Below are 19,747 nucleotides of genomic sequence, written 5' to 3'. Positions count from 1 at the left end.
GTCGAAATGGTTTTTGCCATGTGGGAAAATGGATTTTGCCATGTGGCTTTTTTTTGCCATGTGGCAAAATGGATTTTGAACATGTGGCATTTTTTGCCACGTGGCAAAACTGATTTTGCCATGTGGCAAAATGGATTTTGAACATGTGGCATTTTTTGTCATGTGGCAAAACTGATTTTGCCATGTGGCAAAATGGATTTTGGCATGTGGCATTTTTTTGGGGCACGTGCCACTTTTTTGCCATGTGGCAAAATGAAGCACTTTTTTTTTTTTTGCCGTGTGGCAAAATGGATTTTGCCATGTGACATTTTTTTTGCCATGTGGCCAAATGGATTTTGCCACGTCGCCTTTTTTTGCCATGTGGCAAAACTGATTTTGATATGTGGATTTTTTTTTTTTATTGACGGCAATGCACGTCCAAATTTTCCATCCATTTTTAATGGCAGAAAAACATGTGTGGCTGTGATTTTTTACCACACACTTATCATTACTGCGCATTGACATTCAACTGGCGACAAAGTCAGGCTATGCCATTGACGGCTATGCACGTCCACATAAAAAAAAAAAAAATGCCACATGACAAAAGCAATCTGGCCATATGGCAAAAAAAATTCCACATGGCAAAATCCATTTTGCCACATGGCAAATACCACTTTTGGTTCTTGCTGTCTCTCCAATTTTGAGATCAAGATCTTGAAATGATTATTCGACTATTCAAACAATTGTCGATTAATTTAATAATCAGTTGATTTATCCTGGCAGCCCTAATCTTGACCCTAACAAGGGCAAATAATGTACCGTAACTCATTGGAGGGTTCGTCATATCCCCTTCATTGGGACACCTTGGAGAAGCATTGCTGCGAGGCTTCAGAGGAGTTATTGTTTACTTCTCATCATCTCGACAAACTGGCGTTCATCCAATACGCTCCACTTCCTAGCCTATACTTGCCCTGATCCCCCGACGACAAGGTTCCTTCTTTTCCAGCAGCTGGTCGGGCAAGCAGCCACGCATTTTTGACTTTTTGGGGACGGACGCGAAGCCCGCCCGTAAAGAAATTTTGCACAATTAGCTTCTTAATTGGTTCTAAACAAGCCAGGCGCCACTGAAGGTGGTAGAAACACTCGAGAGAAGCTTCTGGAAATGACCCAAAAGCTGCCTAAGCCTCAAAGTGAATCACTGAGGAGTCATACGGGAGCCGTGTGCCAAAAACGAGAGGGAAGAGGCGCCCCCTAAAGGCTTTGGCTGCTACGCCTGCACAAAACAAGGAATAATATTTGTTTGTTGTTATTCTATGTTAGTCTAGTATTTTGTTTACTGACAGAATAGAATTTTCACCTAATTTTCCAAATTTTTCTATTTAACTCTAATTTCTTCGTGTGTCGTTCCCCGAATACATTTTTCACTTCTTTCATTAAAATCGTTCAATATTTTTGTATATAAATGAATATATCAAATTTCACATCATATCAATTAAAGCTAACATATTGTTTTGTTATTTTTCATTTTGTATAAAATGTTTAAAAGATAGTTCTAATATTTTTGATGGCTTCCTCATAAAATGACAACTTTTTTTCTTATAATATTCTTTTTGCACGTGACTGTATTGTGTGACTTAATTCTCATAAAATTGCAACCTTTCAGTCATCTCAACTTATTCCTCATCTTAGTATGTCATTGGCTTTTGATTTTAAAATGTTAATAATAAATTATTCTTGTCTTATAAAGTAAAAAAAAAAAAAAAAAAAAAAGCCAAATATACTATATTAAGGTTTGAACATTATTTTCATAGTATGTTATTTACATCAGATTATCTATATAGAATAGAATAGAATGGAATAGAATGCCTGTATTGTCAGTGCACAAAGTACACCGAGATTTAAAGCTTTGCCATGACGTGCATCACATAAAATAAAAGTACAATAAGGGTAATATAAAAATACAGAATACAGTATACACAGGTTGAGAATAAAGTGTTAATGCAAATGACAGTTTGTGCACAGATGTTGCTGTAACAGTGCAAAAATGCTATAACTTAACAGAGCAAATATTGCATATGCAGTACCCAGATCGAGACAGATGTCTGATAATATATTACTTCGTGAGATGCATGTGACAATATAGTGGCATTAGAAATGCTATTACAGTGACATAATTTTAGTGAATACTTGAGTATGGTGACAGCTCTTGAAAAGAAACTGTCTCTCAGTCTGCTTGTTTTGGCAGTTATGGCTCTGTGGCGCCTGCCAGAGGGCAACAGGTTGAATAGCTAGAAGCTTGGGTGTGTTTTGTCTTTTATGATGCTCCGCCCCCTTTCTAGCAGGCATGAAAGTCTCTCACCTTTCGCCGTTTTGAAGTCAATAAGGGTGACCTATGTGAATTGTGTAGCTCCGAGGAGAACATTTTTAAGGGGGGGTCTGGGAGATTTTTTTAATGTCGAACGCTTGGTATGCAAGCGGGTAAAGCGGCACAAAGCCAAAAAAGCGCACCAGAGTGGCCAAAACATTGACTTACTCCAACGAAACAAAGGAGGGTACACTTTTGTGTTCTGTCTTTTCAATGCCAAGCTTGGCTGCACGTCGGCCATGAATGAACACCTAAAACGCCGTCACCCAGTTGTCATTTTAGAAGACGACAGGAGACAATTACAAGCTGGCAGATCGTAAGTCCGTCTAACTAACTGACGACATGTTTTATTGAAGTTGCTAAGCCTGTCGCGATATGCAATGAGTCCATTTATCGCACGGTAAATAAAAATGAGGGCGGTAATTTTCACGGCTTGGTTTTATCCCCGCGCGATTGCGTGCATACATTTGTGCGTGCGTGCTGATGGCATATGAGACTCCAGTTCCTTTAACAGATGTTTATTCGTCGTCAAAACGCCATTGAATTAAAGTTCAGATATACAAATTAAGAAAACATATCTATATTAATAAACGCTAGCATTACTACGTTGAGGCTAATGGGGAAAAAAGACAACCTACTTTAGCCTGCTATAAAACATTGGCAGTCTTCTCCAAAACGTAAACTTGCGGTTAAAAGGTGACACTTCAAACATGAAAAATTGCTGGTTAACAGCATTTGCAAACGGAAAAAAGATAGGGAAAAAAATTGATTACAGACACCACATGCAATGACAAAAAGAGCTTTTTTTGCGGAGTGTAAAGGCAAGGCAAGACCAATTTATTTATATAGCACAATTCAACACAAGGCAATTCAAAGTGCTTTACATCACATGAAGATCATAAAAATCACATTAAAATCAATCGAACGGATCAAACGAAATAGGAAATAAAATTATACATAAAACTCGCAATTAATCATGAATAGAAAAAAATAATAACAATAACAAATAAAGAAAAAAAATAAAAATGCACAAGAGGAATAGAAAGCAAATTGATTGAAATATATAGACAGTTATGGATATGCAGTGCTAAACAAAAGCGTTTTTAGCCCTGATTTAAAGGAGCTAACAGTTTGAGCATACTCCAGACCTTCAGGTAACTTGTTCCAGAGGTGAGGAGCACCATAAATAAATGCTGCCTCACCCTGCTTGGTTCTTGTTCTTGGAACATACAGGTACAGGAGACCGGTTCCAGACGACCTTAGGGGTCTAGATGTTTCATAGGCATCTAACAAATCAAGCATGTATTTTGGTCCAAGGCCATTAAGTGTTTTGTAGTATTTTATAGTCTATCCTTTGACTCACTGGAAGCCAGTGTAACCATTTCAAAACCGGTGTAATGTGGTCCAGTTTTCTTGTATTTGTGAGGACTCTGGCTGCAGCATTATGTACTAGCTGCAGCTTCCTGACTGATTTTTTATCAAGGCCTGTAAATATACCGTTGCAATAGTCCAATCGGCTGAAAATGGATGCATGCATAACTTTTTCCATGTCTTTTTGAGTCAGAAGCCCCTTAATTCTGGCTATATTTTTTTAGGTGTTAACAAGCAGATTTAGTAATGGACTTTAGATGGCTATCAAATTTTAGCTCTTAGTCAATAATTACGCCAAGGTTTCTGACTTGATTTGTAGCGGTAAGTGACATTGTGCTAAGTTGCCTGCTTATCTTTGACCTTTCCTTTTTTGGCCCAAAAATGATCCCTTCTGTCTTCTCCACATTTAACTGGAGAACATTCTGGCACATCCATTCATTGATTTGATGAATGCAATTACTCAGGGAGACCATGGAACTATAATCATGTGGGGACACAGAAATGTAGAGTTGTGTGTCATCTGCATAGGTGTGATAGGAGATGTCATACTGTTCCATAATCTGAGCTAGAGGAAGCGTATAGACGTTAAATAAGAGTGGTCCAAGAATTGACCATTGAGGGACTCCACACGTAAAGCTTGAGGTTAGCGGTCTAGCGAATGTACTTCTGGTGAACATTTCAAAATAAAAGCACGTCATGTTTGTCATATAAATAACGATTTCTGGAGTTAATCCCACATACTTCAGAATTCAGATTCTACACTAAGAATAGCTTTAAAATGACACCTTTTATGAAAAATCTGCTTGGCAATGAGTAACTATTATACTACTATTATACACTAGTATAGTAGTATACTATAATATTAATGCTAGATATTATTTTTGAAGAATTGTTTGGAATCATGTTGGAAAGGTGAATTGAGTGTTCTGAATCTGTTTACATTCAATTTTTTGCACTAGTTAATGCTATCAGCATTTGATCTCATTGTTTATTTGTCCTTAGTTGTTATTTACAGTACATGTTTATTTGTACTTTAATAAAGAATTTAAGGGTTCTAAAATGTTTTTGTGAATTAGCGGTCATAAGCATCATCAAAAATTTCATTGCTTAATTAGTTAAAAAAAAAAAAAAAAGTGGGGGCGGGGGGAATTATTAGATTAATCGACTAATCGTAAAAATGGTCGGCTGACTAATCGGAACAAAAATTTTTCTTTGGAACAGCCCTAGTTGTAGAATATATTTCCTCCACAGCCTTATCACCTTTTTAACCCCTGACCCATTTTCATGCCTGTTCTAGGTATTAAGAGTTGTAGATGTAGAGTTGTAGATCAACCATACAGTTCAAAAGCACCAATTACCAAGTGAGAAATAGATAGCATGTACCATCTAGTCTAGTGCTTTATTTATGGATTAGTCGTGCAGGATGCAAAAATTTCATATTATTTGTCTTATAATTATTAGGGTGTTTTTTTTCTCAAGCAATTTAAAAAAATGTTTCCTGACAGATTGAACTCCTTCTTTAGTGACTAATATGCACTAAAACAATAATGACAGAAGTAAAATGTTTTACCACACCCTTACACGATGGTAGTCCAATTATAATTGTCTTTTGAAAGGGTGAAACCGTGGTTGCTCCTCTGTTCTGTCAAAATTTGCTCCCTTATAAAATTTTGCTCCCAAAGCTTTTGTGGCGCTGAAAACCCCCTCTTTTACATTCAATTGGACTCTCAATGTTATCCAAAGTGCTAACTAAACTAGATACATCATAAACATACATGTGCAACACGAAAATGGCTTAAATTAATACTTAACGACGCGGCAAAGTTATTAGCAGTGAGAGCGCGGAGTGCAGTTACTGTGTGCAGCTAACATGGTAGGATGTGTCTGAGAACTTTTGTACATGTCTTTACATGATGAAAATTAAGTAAATATTCCTTTCTTTATGAAAGTTTGTAGTGTTTACATTGGAATCGTCGCATTCGCGGCCATTTTTAATGTTACGCGCATGCGCAAAACCTGCAAGGTAGCAATTTTTGATGGGTTACAAATTTTGTCAGAACACCCCTGTTCGGCAAGGAAAAACTCCAGAGTCAATTGGGAGAAAAATGAGAAACCTCGGGGAGTACCACCCCCGAGTACCACCACAGTATCAGTACTGCACTGTTGACTTGTCCCTTCGCGTTCCGTTCAACACCTAAACTGCCAGGCTTCCGTATGACATCACAACTAAACATGGCGGCGCGCGAGAAATCAAACGACTGAGGGTGAAAAACACAACAAAACACGTGTCGTCGCCCTTTAGAATGATTCAAATCGACCAACAACAGAAATGTTGAGCAGGATTAACATCGCTATCATCGGTTTAACCCACCATGTCCGAGCCGAGGACGCTGTCCACCGTTACCGCTTCATCATCGTCGTTCCCGTGTGGCCCCACCACTGATGTGTCGAGGTCTGCGTCCAAAGTTGGTCGCGGAAAAAGTCAGGACGCTGACGTCTCGTCAAGGACCGTATGCAAAGGTAAACATGAAAAACTCTGCATATTTGTTTTACAAACCTTTGGAGCTCGTTAGGACTGGTGGGTAGAAGGATTCACGACATGGGGGGGACAACGATCTTTGAGGGCTTTTCTTGGGGTATTGGCTCAACCATATTTAGCTTTTTTTGGAATCTACGTGTTATCTTTAATGTCAATTATAGAAAAAACCTATTTTCACAAACACTAATTAAAAAATTAGCCGTGGCTTTTGTTTCTCCCCCTTTTAGGATTTTGGTTTGGTCCAACTGACGCACCTGTATTTCACCAGCATATCAAGCGTCACAGAAATAATGTCTGCGCTCCTTTAACTACAGAAACATTTTTAAAACGTGTTAAATAAAAATAGGTAAGCTAACACTGCCCCCGACATTATTGTAGAGCTTTACTGTAAGGCTGCCACGATTAATCAACAACTAATCGATTATCAGTTTAATCGAAAACTAGTCAATTAATGGGGTATATTCCACAGACATTTTTTAAGGAGTACAGCTATTTCCCGCTCACTAAATTGGCTTGTACTACCTGTCCACACGACCACAAAAACAAAAACAAAACTTTAAACGACAAACGCTTACTGTCAGCATTGTGTGTTTATTTGTGTCAGGCTTCTTATGGTTGGAGAGCAGCATTCACTGGGTAGAGAAGTAGATATTTAAATGAAATTCCAATAGAGGTTTGTAGAAGTATCAGCCAAATAGAATAGAATAGCCCTTTATTGTCATTATACAGTTGTACAATGAAATTGTGGAGCATCTCCCTTTACAGTCCAGGACAAGAATAAAAGTATAAAATCTAAATAAAATATGTATGAGGTAGTCCTATGTTCAGGCAGTGCAAATAATTGAAGTGAAGTAGCAGCAGGTGACAATGAAGGCATTGAATATTGCACATTAATATTGCACGTAAATAAGTATTGCACATAGAATATGTGTGAATAGAAGTTAAGTAGCAGAAGTTGACAGTGAGGCATTGAATATTGCACTTAGTAAGTATTCCACATAGTATATTGCATTTAAATGAGTATTGAACATTGGGTGATGTGGGGTTACATATGGTTGTTCAGGGTCTCTCGGGCTGTTTGTTCTTGCTTTTAAACACATATAGCATGTCCGCTAACAGATGATGAGCCTTGAGATACAATAAGGAGCAGAAGCATTTGCACCCCTTGTGTTTTTGCGAGTTGGCCTACTTAGAAAAAAGGCTGATGTCTGACATTTCAATCAGAGATACATTTCCACTAATGGAGTCATAATGTTAACAACAACAACAAAATCCGGAACTCATATTGTATAATTTTTCAATTTATTTGCAATTTATTGGGGTTCATAAGTATTTGTACTCCAATTGTCCCATAGCCTTTTCCAGCTTTATGGAGCTCAACAATTTTTTCTACGGTGTCTTTCAAAAGATTTCTAGTCTTGCCTATGGTAACAGTTGGATTATGACTGACTGTGGGGTGAAAATGTGACAATAATGAGCTCAAACGGGTAGTGGGTGTGTGGTTGCTCATGGGGTGGACTTTTTTTTTTTTTTTTTTAGGGTGGACTGACAACTTTTTGAGTGTCATAATTATTGCTGATTCTCAGGTGTACAAATACTTATAAACCTCAGTAAATTATTGAAAAATCATGCAATGTGAGTTACGGATTTTTTTTTTTTTTTAAGATTATGTCTCTATAAGTGGAAATGCATCTATGATTGAAATTTCAGACCAATGCCTATTTTCTAAATGGGTGAAGTTGCAAAATCACAAGGGGTGCCAATACATCTGCGCCTCACTGTAGATAAAGACGACTCCTGAGTCCTTGATTGAAACTGAAAAATGATTACAGTTCAAGGCAGTACCTCATATAAAAAATATTGACAAAGGTGAATTTAAATAATTTTAGTATTAGCACTTGGCGGCGCTACTAGCCACTACTAAAACACAGCCATTTTGCTCCAGAGAGAGAGAGAGGCGGAAATTGTCACGTACGACAAGGAAGGGCCCCCAAATTTTTTTACAAAGTAAAAAACTATTTTGTTTTTCATCAATGTTTATATTGTTTTATTAAAATAAACAAAAAAGTGGGGACAAACACTAAATAATCTCTCCTCGATGATAGCAGATCTTTGCAATCTATACAAATGTTACACTGCTGGCCAAAAGTATTGGCACAGAATTGCAGTTCTATCAGATAATGCTCAATTACTCCCAGAAAATGATTGCAATTACAAATGCTTTGGTAGTAATACCCTCATTGATTTTGCTTGTAATGAAAAAACAAACGAGAATTGGAGAGAGAGAAAATCTCCAAAAATGGGCTGGACAAAAGTATTGGCACACTTTGAAAAATCATGTAATGCTTCTCTAATATGTGTCATTAACAGCAACTGTTACTTACCTGTGGCACATATCGGGTGGTGGCAATAACTAAATCAGACTTGCAGTCAATTAAGATGGATTAAAATTGACTCAACCTCTGTCCTGTGTGTATGACATTGAGCATGGAGAAAAGAAAGAAGACCAAAGAACTGTCTGAGGACTTGGGAGGCAAAACTGTGAGAAAGCATGGGCAATCTCAAGGCTACAAGTCTATCTCCAAAGACCTGAATGTTCTTGTGACTGTCGTGCGCAGTGTCATCAATGAGCGTAAAGCCCACGGCACGGCTAACGTCCCTAGATGTGGGCAGAAAAGAAAAATTGACAACAGATTTCAACAAAAGATTGTGCGAATGGTGGATAAAGAACCTCAACTAACATCCAAACAAGGTCAAGCTGTCCCGCAGTCCGAGGCTACAGCAGTGTCAACCAGTACTATCCGTCGTCGTCTGAATGAAAAGAGACTCTATGGTAGGATACCCAGGAAGACACCACTTCTGACCCAGAGACATAAAAAAGCCAGGCTGGAGTTTGCCAAAACTTGCCTGAGAAAGCCAAAAACGTTTTGGAAGAATGTTCTCTGGTCAAATGAGACAAAAGTAGAGCTTTTTAGGAAAATGCATCAACATAGAGTTTACAGGGGGGGAAAGCGAGGCCTTCAGAGAAAAGAACACGGTCCCCACAGTCAAACATGGCAGAGGTTCCCTGATGTTTTGGGGTTTCTTTGCTACCGCTGGCACTGGACTACTTGACCGTGTGCATGGCATTATGAAGTCTGAAGACTACCAACAAATTTCTCAGCATAATGTAGAAAGCTGGGTCTCCCTCAGAGGTCATGGGTCTTCCAGTAGGACAATGACACTTTAAAAGGTGGTAGAAAATGGTTTGAGAGAAAGCACATGAGACTTCTAAAGTGGCCAAACCTGAATCCCACAGAACACCTGTGGAGAGATCTGAAAATCTCAGAGACCTGGAGCAGTTGGCCAAAAAAATGGTGTAAAATTCCAGCAGAGCATTGTAAGAAACTCATAGGTGGACACCGGAAGCGGTTGTTAACAGCTATTTTGTCTAAATGTTGTGTTACCAAGTATTAGGCAGAGGGTGCCAGTACTTTTGTCCAGGCCATTTTTGGAGTTTTGTGTAAAATGATCATGATTTTTTTTTTTAAATCATTCTCTTCTGTGGTTTTTCAATGCAAGCAAAATAAAAGATATTACTACCAAAGCATCTGTAATTGCATTCATTTCCGGGGCAAAATTGAGCATTATCTGAAAGAATTGCAGGGGTGCCAATACTTTTAGCCAGCAGTGTATGATGTTGACTTGAATTCTATGTTTTGGTTACCGGATAGAATTGCAGAGTCCTCCAAGCCGAGGCTACCGCAGACCTTTTGAAGTAAATCATGGATATTCTCCAGGGGATGTGGAGCCGTCTCAAGACATCGTGTGGGACTCCACATCACCCACCCAAACAGGTAAATCACCATTTATTACACCAATATGTCTACTTTTATGTAAACAACCTTTTTTTTTTCTATTCAGGGAGGGAGCTAAAAAATGTCAAACATGTGGAAATAGCAGACATTGTCAACCGCATTGCACCAAAGGTTAGCTGTTTTTCCCTTTTGAAAATGGCTGTTTTATGTGTAGTTAACATTTTTTTAAAATTATACAGGAGACAAAAAGTCCACAGTCGCCAATGTGGCAGTGGATCGGCGACAGCCCCATATCGTTGACACCTGAGAGGCCCAAAGTCAGAGTGAGGAAGAAGTCCGTTCGGTGAGTTACAAGCCGCCACAGACGGAGATAGATGTCCAATTCATTTCATGGATTGGACGTCTATTGTTTTCAAATGTAGCCCATCGGTTAACAGTGAGCTCTTCAGGCAGAAAGGTATGGACGACCTGATAAAACTGGCCCGGCAGTTTGACAAATACATGCAGCAGGACAAGGAGGCCTTGGCGCAGCCGGGTGAAAATGATAACTGTAAAATCAACAAAACGTCAGAAGAAACGTCTTCGCCGAACCAAACCGAAGCCGAGCTGCGAGCCCTTTTTGACTCATCCACTCAGAAAGTCAGTGGCGGCCTCAGCCCGGTTTCCTCCAAATCCTCTCAAGACCCAAGCCAGCACAGCAGGTCCACTTCCGGTGCTAAGGACGTCAAGGAAGGCTTTGACGACGACTGGGAGAACGACGACATGCTCAACGATCCTTCTTTGCTGGCTCTGATCCAGAATCCCGATCGGGGCAGCCTGCAGGAATTGTGTCCAAACGTCAAGCCCCCTCTCAGAAGCACTTTCAAGTTGGCTCCCAACCCTCACTCGCGGTCATCCGACTCGGAGATGCCGAAAGTGACGATTTCTGACTGGGACGACAGAGAGGACGATGCGCTCTTCTACCAGGCGTGCGACATCGTGGAGAAGGTCTCCCAACCGCCTAAAAGCACCACCACACCTCTGCCTATCCGCCAAATGTCACCCAATGTCTGCAAGTCACCACGCAATTTCACGCGATCCAATTCTTTACCGGGAAAAACTGTGAAGGGCCACCAAGAGTGGAACCCCCTGATGTCGAAGAGTCTCCCGGCTGGTGAATCGTCACAGGTGGCGTTCAAAAGCAGCGGGCGCAACACCACGGACAACAAAAGCAAAGGTACGTTTGGTAATTATTCATGCGTAACAATAAACATCTGTGGGGTAGGGGTGTAACGGTATACAAAAGTCACGGTTCGCTACAACAGGATAAACAAAATGGCTTTTTTTGTTATGTGCAAAAATAGACAACACGCCCTTTTTGGGAGGGATCAACTGAGGTAACCGTTAAAGTCAGGTAGCACTCACCAGGGCAAGGCAGCTTTAAACTACTCATCAGTAATAGGGCGCACACACACCTGACTTAAAATGTTCGATAAAAATTGGTTTCAATTGCTCTTTAAGTCTCCTCAGGCAGAGGGTTCACTTACTTATTTTCCCCCTTCTGTCATTGTTTGCATGCTATCCGCATTAAAATATGAAAACCTATGAATCTTTAAGTGGTTTTAGTTAAAGCAGACACTGTTTTTTTAATCTGTGTGATTTTGACAAAGATTAGATCACATTTGATGATGATTTTATGTGGAAATGTAAGAAATTCCATAAGGTTCAGATACCACTGGACGGTAGATAAATAAAATGTATTCCATAGGAAATGCCCCAAAAGTTAAAGGAGGTGGGGCTCCTTTAGCTCTCTTTATTAGAAGTCAACATAATACAGTATAATATGGGACCCTCAAAACAGACATTTACCATATTTTGGTGCAAAGTAGTACATATTTGCAGTTCTGGCTTGTTACAGTCGGAAATGTTGTGTCAATTTTTTTTTCTTTTTGCCCCCTGCAGTGTTTGTCACCAGCCAGATGACGGCCAAGTGCTCCGAGGCCGAAATCGAACGCAAGAAGCAAGCGGCGTTAGCCAGGAGGCGCCAGCGGATGCAGTACGCACAGAAACCGATGAAAAACACAAGGACTCCGTCATGCTGCTAGTGGAAAGACTAAGTTACAGTTGCCACCATTGAAAGACTTTTCTTTCATTTCTCAATGCTATATTTACAAATTTTGAGTAAGTAGCTGTTGATCATTTCAAATGGTTTCGTAAAGCTTTTGTTGTCTGTGACAATAATGTGATAACATTTAAGCGACACTTTACTTTTGCACATTTTCTAGCATGTTCGTGAAACATTTCCACTATTTCTGTTTACAGTTTGAAGGAGTTTTGATAATAAATGGAGGTGACCGGGACGTCTTTATTTTATGTATGCTGCTTGTAGTTTACACTGCCGAGGAAGTTTTTTTTTTTTTTTTTCTCCTGGGGAATTGCGCATCTACAGCTAAGTGAACTTTATCATATTTGTTTGTTGTTTCACTAATTTGAGGAAATATGTCAGGGGAGGGTTGCAAGTACATACTGTTTTGTTTTGTTTTGTTTTTTCCCAAAGATTAGAGATTGCTTTTTTATCTTTTTTGGCACTAGTCAAAAAAAGATGTCATGACCACAAATAAACGTTCCCCCCCCAAAAATGTATGTCGGCCATAGTTTGACTTTGCAGAGTAGAAAAACACAGTAAATAGTAGCGATGGGAATCTTGGGGCACCAAACGATTCGATTACGCTGGCTATAAAATTCTCAGATTTGACACTAGATGCACATCAGGGCGTCCCACAGTGACATTCCGAAGGACGCCATGTGGGCCATAGGGAGAGATGGCGCTTGAGGACCGCCCGGCACGTCTCCAGCTCTCCCTTGTCCTCTGGAACATCTCCAGGATGTCGGCCGTGTTCCTCCTTGACTGTTGTCACGGCGAGGAGCCTTAGCCCGGCAACTGAGTTGGGGTTGACGTCCGCCATGATGAACCTGACGCTCTGCTTCTCGAAACATGTTCATTTTAGAAAGATGGGTGTTTTGAATAATTCTGGCCACTTACTTCAGCCCCAGGACACCTGGGCAGCACCGTACAGCCGTTGTTGTGGAAGCTGCTGTAGATGTTCTTCCAAAGGTGCACGGGGTCAAAGTAGAAGAAGAACTGCTTGTTGCCATCGGCGTAGGGGTCGGTGTAGGACCAGGTGCACTGTTTGCGTGGCCGTCAAAGCTGACCGAGTGGAAACACAGAGCTTTTTCTGCTGAAAATTCTTGTGAATAAATCCCAGAATTTTTAATTGATATGGACTTAAAACAGTCTGGATTCTTGCTTAAGAGCAAAAAATGGGCAGTTAGCAGTTATTTTACATAAATATTGTGAAGTATGTAAAAAAAAAAAAAAAAAAAGTAACTGCTAACTGCCCCTTTTTTTGCTTTTAACCAAGAATCGAGACTAAATAAATGATTAGTGATAGAGAAGTAGATTAGTAGATTATTCACTAATAAATAATTAGTGAATAAATGATTTTTTCCACAACGTGAATGGCGAATGTGACATGTCAATATGTTATGAAGTCTATGACTTGTGATAAGCTCGATTCACAGTGAAAGACTAAAAAGGAGCTTGTTTTTCTGTTTATTAAATGTATGTACCGTATTGGCCCGAATATAAGACGGCCCTGATTATAAGACAAACCCCTCTTTTATAAGACTCAAGTTTGAAAAAAAGACTTTTTGAACACCAAATTTTTATACAGAAAATAATGACAGTACATCTGAAACAAATTTATATAACAATAGATTTGAGAGAAAAAGCATGTTATTCTGCCTTACTCAAATCGTAATATCTGAACATTTAAATATGTAAACTAATGTGCAATCACATTCGTAAATGAATGGCTTTTGGTTTTTGAAATGTAAATAATCCAATCTATTGTGGTAAAACAACAAAATTGCAATAGCTGCATTAATCATCAAAGTGAAGTCTAACTGTAGTCTTGAAACAAATCTGAATAAGGAAAAACATTGCAATAAAATAATGCAAACTGGTTAGACTTGAGAGTTGCTGAGATCTGTCATGACAGAACATCGCTTCAATGATATCTGGCGCCATCTAGCGTCGTGAATGCTATAATGTCTAGACCGCGAATAAAAAACGACCCCCTCTTTTTCAATCTTATTTCAATGCTGAAAACACAGTCTTATATTCGGGCCAATACAGTGTATCAAATATTGTAGAATGATCTCCTGACCCATGTATCGATAAGTGTTATATCAAATTGTGAGATAGTCACTATCGTGAGCCTGGTATCGCAAATGGTATCGTGAGATTCCCACCCCTAGTAACTAGTATTACTTCAGTAGAGGATTCAGTTTAAAAATCATTTCATAAATACAAAAAATGCTGGTTGACTTTTTCCACTTCTCTTGTACACACTTGACTTTCCTCGTGTCACTGTTCAGTCCTAGCGCAGATGTCCGTCACGCACAGGTGACACCTGTTTTATTCGGGCACCAATGAAAGGCCCGAGTAGTCAGTTGTTGAAACACGAGGGATTCATTTCATTTGATGTCTCACAATGTTAGTTTTTTTTTATCCCTACAGGCCTCCTTAGTCTCCTTCCCAGGTGTTTTTGGACTATTAAATCTTCCCTAAATCCCAACGTGGAGACATTTGCCGCATCATCAAAAGACTTTCGGTTTTATGAACACCATTATGCTTTTCTTGGATTTATTTCCACTATCTGATGTAGGGAACAGGTGCGCGGATGAGACGCAATTTGTCATTCAGCAAGAGGTCATCTGTGACGTCATCTGCTTGACTCATTCGGTGCCTTTGACAGTGGTGAACGTCCAATCCGTTTGGCCCGGGACGGCTGGCAAGGATCATTCCATGAAAGAATGTTGTCGTAGTCAGTTCATTCTCATCTTTTGCGCACTCACAGACACACGTTCACACAGGCAGCAAGCTGTCAGCGGCATTAAATGACCCGTGACGGCTTTCGCGGCGCGTGTCATTAGGCGGCTTCGGATTTGTTTCAACCTGAGGGCTCCGTTCGCAGGCCCCCAGGTATGACGACACCCCCGACTCGTACTCCTCCCCTTGGAAAGTAGGAAAAACAAAACCCTGACCTTACTCACATTGAGGAATAAAGTCAATCCCATTTCATTACCGTATTTTTCAGACTATAAGGGGTACCGGATTGTAAGGTGCACCACCACAGGTGGGTAGTAACTAGTGATGCACGATAATACATTTTTCAACCGATATCGATAACCGATAATTTCCTGCCCCTTCAACCCGATAACCGATAATGTCACTCCGATAATTCTATTCAAATATGTGTGTAAAATTTTAAAGTATACAAAGAGCAAATGTTACTGTGCAAAAATGTAATTTAGTCCTATTTTTTTCCACATCAAATGTGAACAAGTAGTAAATTCCAACAACTGAACAATGGCAATGATGTGTAATGGTAAGCTTTTGGCAAAAATTACTTAGAGAGTAAACACCCAAGTTGCACAAAAATGCCTTTAAAAGTAAGCCATTCCTAACATATATCACATTACTACACTGCAAAAACACCTCCTTAAAACTAGCAGAAGTGGACAAAACTGTTGATTGCGCACATTTGGAGGCTAAATCAAGTATATAATTATCGGATTGCATTATCGGTTGAATTTCGTTTTATCTGCATTATCTGTGTGACGTCATAATTGCCATTATCGGCCGATAATTATCGGTGACCGATATTATCGTGCATCTCTAGTAGTAACCTGATGTAGGTAGAGTAGCCAAAAATTTGACTCGAATTAGAGTAACGTTACTTCAAAACAGACCCGGCTGCAGAAAGAAATTACAGGGGGGGCATTACATTTTTTTGGGGGGGGGGGCACACTTCTTCAATGTAAATTTAGCCGTAACAGTGGCGTTTTTACCCGTTATATTTTCTGATGATAGTGTCAGTCAGTGAAACTGCAGGAGGTGGCAGCGCTATCCCTTCATGTTGACTTTCGGCTGCGTCTTTGTCATGGCTTGAGTTCATCTTTAGTTTCTTGAAAAAAATACACGGATGTCCATTCCAATTTGAATTAGCAACGGAGGAGCCGCTCAATCGCCATTTCTGTAACCGGAGCAATCCCTATCCAATCGCAGTACACAATAGCAGGTGTTGTGCCGAAAAATAGCCGCCCCGCGTGAAATGTCCCCCCTGACGGGAACGCTTATTTATAACGCTTTATTGAGGTGAAAACATCAAATGTTTTCATGGACTCGTTACAGTAATGGATTTACGACTGTAAAATCACTTTTAAATAAATAAATTAGACAAAATACTAGTACTTTATTTTACTAACAAATCGTGGACTGGGTCACATAACCATCTTTGAACAGAAATGTATTAGTCTACAGGTTTTCACGACCATATCTCAACGACAATCACACAGTTATGACATTTAGTTCAAGCAGAGTAAAATAATACATATATTCACGGTATAAGAAAATCGTTTCCATGTCCATCGATTGGTAAGAAAAAGCTGTACGAGTGACGTGTGGGCGCTCAACAATAAAATAAATAAACAAATAAATCAAATAAACGCTCAATAAAGCGTTATAAATAAGCGTTCCCGTCGGAGGGGGACATTTCACGCGGGGCGGCTATTTTTCGGCACAGCACCGGCTACTCAGCCTGCCCCCCTTATTTGTGATTGGCTAGAAATTGCCTACATTCGCTGCTGTGATTGTGACGACAGATCAAGATAGGATGACTAGAGCAGTGTTTTTCAACCTTTTCTGAGTCACGGGACGTTTTTACGTTGGAAAAAATCTCGCGGCACACCACACCAAAATGTTCCAAAATTACTTTCTGCATAGTATATTTAATTATAAAATAATTTCTCAGTATTTATATTTACTCAGTGTGAAACGTTTAGCAATTAGGCTTGAAAAACTATCAGACAGGGGACTTGAGCAATGCATTTAAGCACATCAGGGCTGGTCGTCTCGCTGACAATGACTTTGCAGACAGGTAGTATTAACGTCTCTGCCACAGTTTGGGACTTTTGGGATTTAGCAACAAAGTAACTGGCTTTCAGGGCGTTCTTATTTACCTTTGTAGTTTTCCTCAAAAAAGTTGCCCATTTCTCTGTGTTTTCACGAAGGCGTACAAAATAATCCATCGACTTGTTCTGAAGCGACGGGGGTTCATTTGGAGATGAGTTTAAGCTTGTATGGCGCCATGGCGCTAGATAGCCGCTCGTGTCGCGTTTAAGAACTGCTCGGATTTCTAGGTATCTCCCACCTATCTGTCCTCGATAATGTGTTGGAATAAAACAAAAAGGGAGGATTAACGGTCGTCACATATGGATAAAATGGAAAGGACACTTTTGTATATATCGACACTTGACGAGTCAAATAATGAACAGCAGAAGTGCTGGGGTCCACATTGTTACGGAGAGCAAGGTGGCTGACGGCTAGAAATCCGAGCAGTTCTTGAACGCAACACGACTCATCTGCACACAACCGAGAACTTTTTCCACATTCCTTCCTTCCTTCCTACTGCAACTTTGCCCGACGATGTTAAAAAAAAAGCGACATTGGATAATTTCTCGCGGCGGCGGCACAATCGATTGAAAAACACTGGAATATAGGGTTCATTCTCCCCGTGTGTGTGTGTTTTTGTGGAAGATTAAAAAAAATAAATTAAAAAAATTTCACAGTACAGTTTAATCGAGCTAGGGCGGGCACAGCCGTCCCTCAGGGCGGGCACGGCCCCCTAATGCCCACCCATGCCCATGTCTGCTTCAAAATAGTATTTCTCAAATAAAAGTAGTCATCCAAAAAAAGAGAACGCGGGAACTAAAAGTGGTATTTGCCATGTGGCAAAATGGATTTTGGTTTGTGGCATTTTTGGGGGGTATATGGCAGTTTTGAAGGTCGTGCACATCCCTGCCATTGCTGGCTATGCACGTCCAAATTTTCCATTCATTTTAAAGGCAGAAATTGTGTGACTGGGATTTTTGACCATACACTTAACATTAGAGCGCGTTGACATTTAGCTTATACCCAAGTCAGGCTATGCCATTGACGGCTATGCACGTCCAAATTTTCCATTCATTTTGAATGGCAGAAAACATGTGGCTGTGATTTTTGACCATACACTTAGCATTACTGCGCATTGATATTCAACCGGCAACCAAGTCAGGCTATGCCATTGACGGATACGCACGTCAACATTTTCCAAAATCCAAATCCATTTTACGACATATCAAAAAAAAAAATGCCACATGGCGATGGCAAAATCCATTTTGCCGCATGGCAAAAAAAAATGCCACAAGGCAAATACCACTTTTGTTTCTCTCTCTCTCCAAAAAAAATGTACTCAAGTACAGGTAAAAAAAAAAATAAAAATATTTGGTGAAAAGAATACTCAAGTAATGAGTAACATTGTGAGTAACTGCTTATGAATTACGATGTTTGATTTTTTTTTTTTTTTTTTTTTAAACAATGGTATTTTTTCTCAGCACAAAGTTAGTTATCTATATGAACTCTAATTACAGGGAGTCCATGGGTTACGATGTACCCTACTTGCATGATTTTGAATTTACATCTCGTCCACAATTTTTTTTTTTTTAAGTCACGTAAACAGTACCTTATTGTACCTCCCAGTATCTTATGTTTTACTTTATTTCATTAATGGTCGTTCAGCCCTTAGCGAAACGTGTATTCGATTATAACGTTGACTTTTATTTTGTGATGCATGCTTTTATTTTGTCGCAGGAAGCATAGAGCAGGTAGTACTTCCGCACGCGAGTAAGAGCACATGTACACATGAATATGAACATTTTTGCGCACACGCACATACGGAGAGGAGCGTATTTGTTACCATGAAGAAGTTGCACAGCCGAGAGAGATGGAAAGATGACAGTTTAGCTCGCTGTCTAGCTTGGACTTAGAGCTCCAACGTCTAGGCGAGGACAGTACAATGACGTACAATACATGTTTTTGGATAGTTATTTTGAGATTTAGGGGGTATTTCGGGGTAATTAAAGGATTCATTTCAACATATGTGGAAATTCGGGTGAGTATGGAACTCGCTCGTAACCCAGAGACTACCTGTATTGTACTGTACTATGACCTATTACATTACCACATTAAGCCAAAAAAAATTAAAAAATAATAATCATATTGACAGGAAAAAATCCACAGAAATGAAGCATTATTTGTCCAAAGAGAATGAGTGCCCTCTAGTGGAGAAAACATATTTCCCGTTGTGAAACTAAAAGGATCATATCTCCAGTTTTCCGTGGTCAATGCTTGTGCCGAGGGGGTGGAAGTGACCATGGTGTGTGTGACAGGTCGTCGGCCGAGTGGCATTCTCGGTGGACAAGGAGCACTGTCAGCATATGAATGCCACCTCCGTATTAAAACATGTGCCATGATCCCAATATTTGACATAAAACGAAACACGATGTGTACTCACTTCCTAGTCAGTCCAAAGGTCACACAGTTGTCGGACTTGTTTTGGCCAATCTCGGGGTGCACGGGAACCCGTTGAAACCAAAAAAGGCTCACCAGCCTCTCTCCCTGGTGCAGAAAAAAAAAAAAAACTGCAGCACATTTGACTGGCGTGATCCGAAAAATAAACGAATTCATCCCAAAAAATCAGCTGAATCTGCAGTTCATCTACGTGCTATAAAGCAATGCTGCATTGTGAGATGCTGATACGGGTGACATCACAT

At 39.8% G+C, this 19,747-nt stretch overlaps 1 protein-coding gene across 2 annotated transcripts; it reads left to right on the top strand.

Annotated features, from left to right (window-relative positions):
- Window positions 1-5,826: 5,826 nt before the first annotated feature.
- Window positions 5,827-12,677, top strand: etaa1b (ETAA1 activator of ATR kinase b). Of its 2 annotated transcripts, none has more exons than XM_057847368.1 (6): window positions 5,827-6,235; window positions 9,968-10,090; window positions 10,158-10,222; window positions 10,291-10,394; window positions 10,474-11,267; window positions 11,993-12,677. In XM_057847368.1, exons 1-6 carry the CDS (start codon window positions 6,088-6,090, stop codon window positions 12,133-12,135), a joined length of 1,377 nt encoding a protein of 458 aa, XP_057703351.1. In that variant the 5' UTR covers window positions 5,827-6,087; the 3' UTR covers window positions 12,136-12,677. The 2 variants fall into 2 exon arrangements, with proteins under 2 accessions (XP_057703351.1, XP_057703352.1); XM_057847369.1 differs by having other exon boundaries at window positions 5,828-6,235; window positions 10,501-11,267; window positions 11,993-12,675.
- The last annotated feature ends 7,070 nt before the right edge of the window (window positions 12,678-19,747 follow it).

Source organism: Corythoichthys intestinalis, chromosome 10, assembly GCF_030265065.1.
Source record: "Corythoichthys intestinalis isolate RoL2023-P3 chromosome 10, ASM3026506v1, whole genome shotgun sequence".
NCBI classification, from domain to species: Eukaryota; Metazoa; Chordata; class Actinopteri; order Syngnathiformes; family Syngnathidae; genus Corythoichthys; species Corythoichthys intestinalis.
This window is presented reverse-complemented; position numbering and strand designations above follow the sequence as displayed.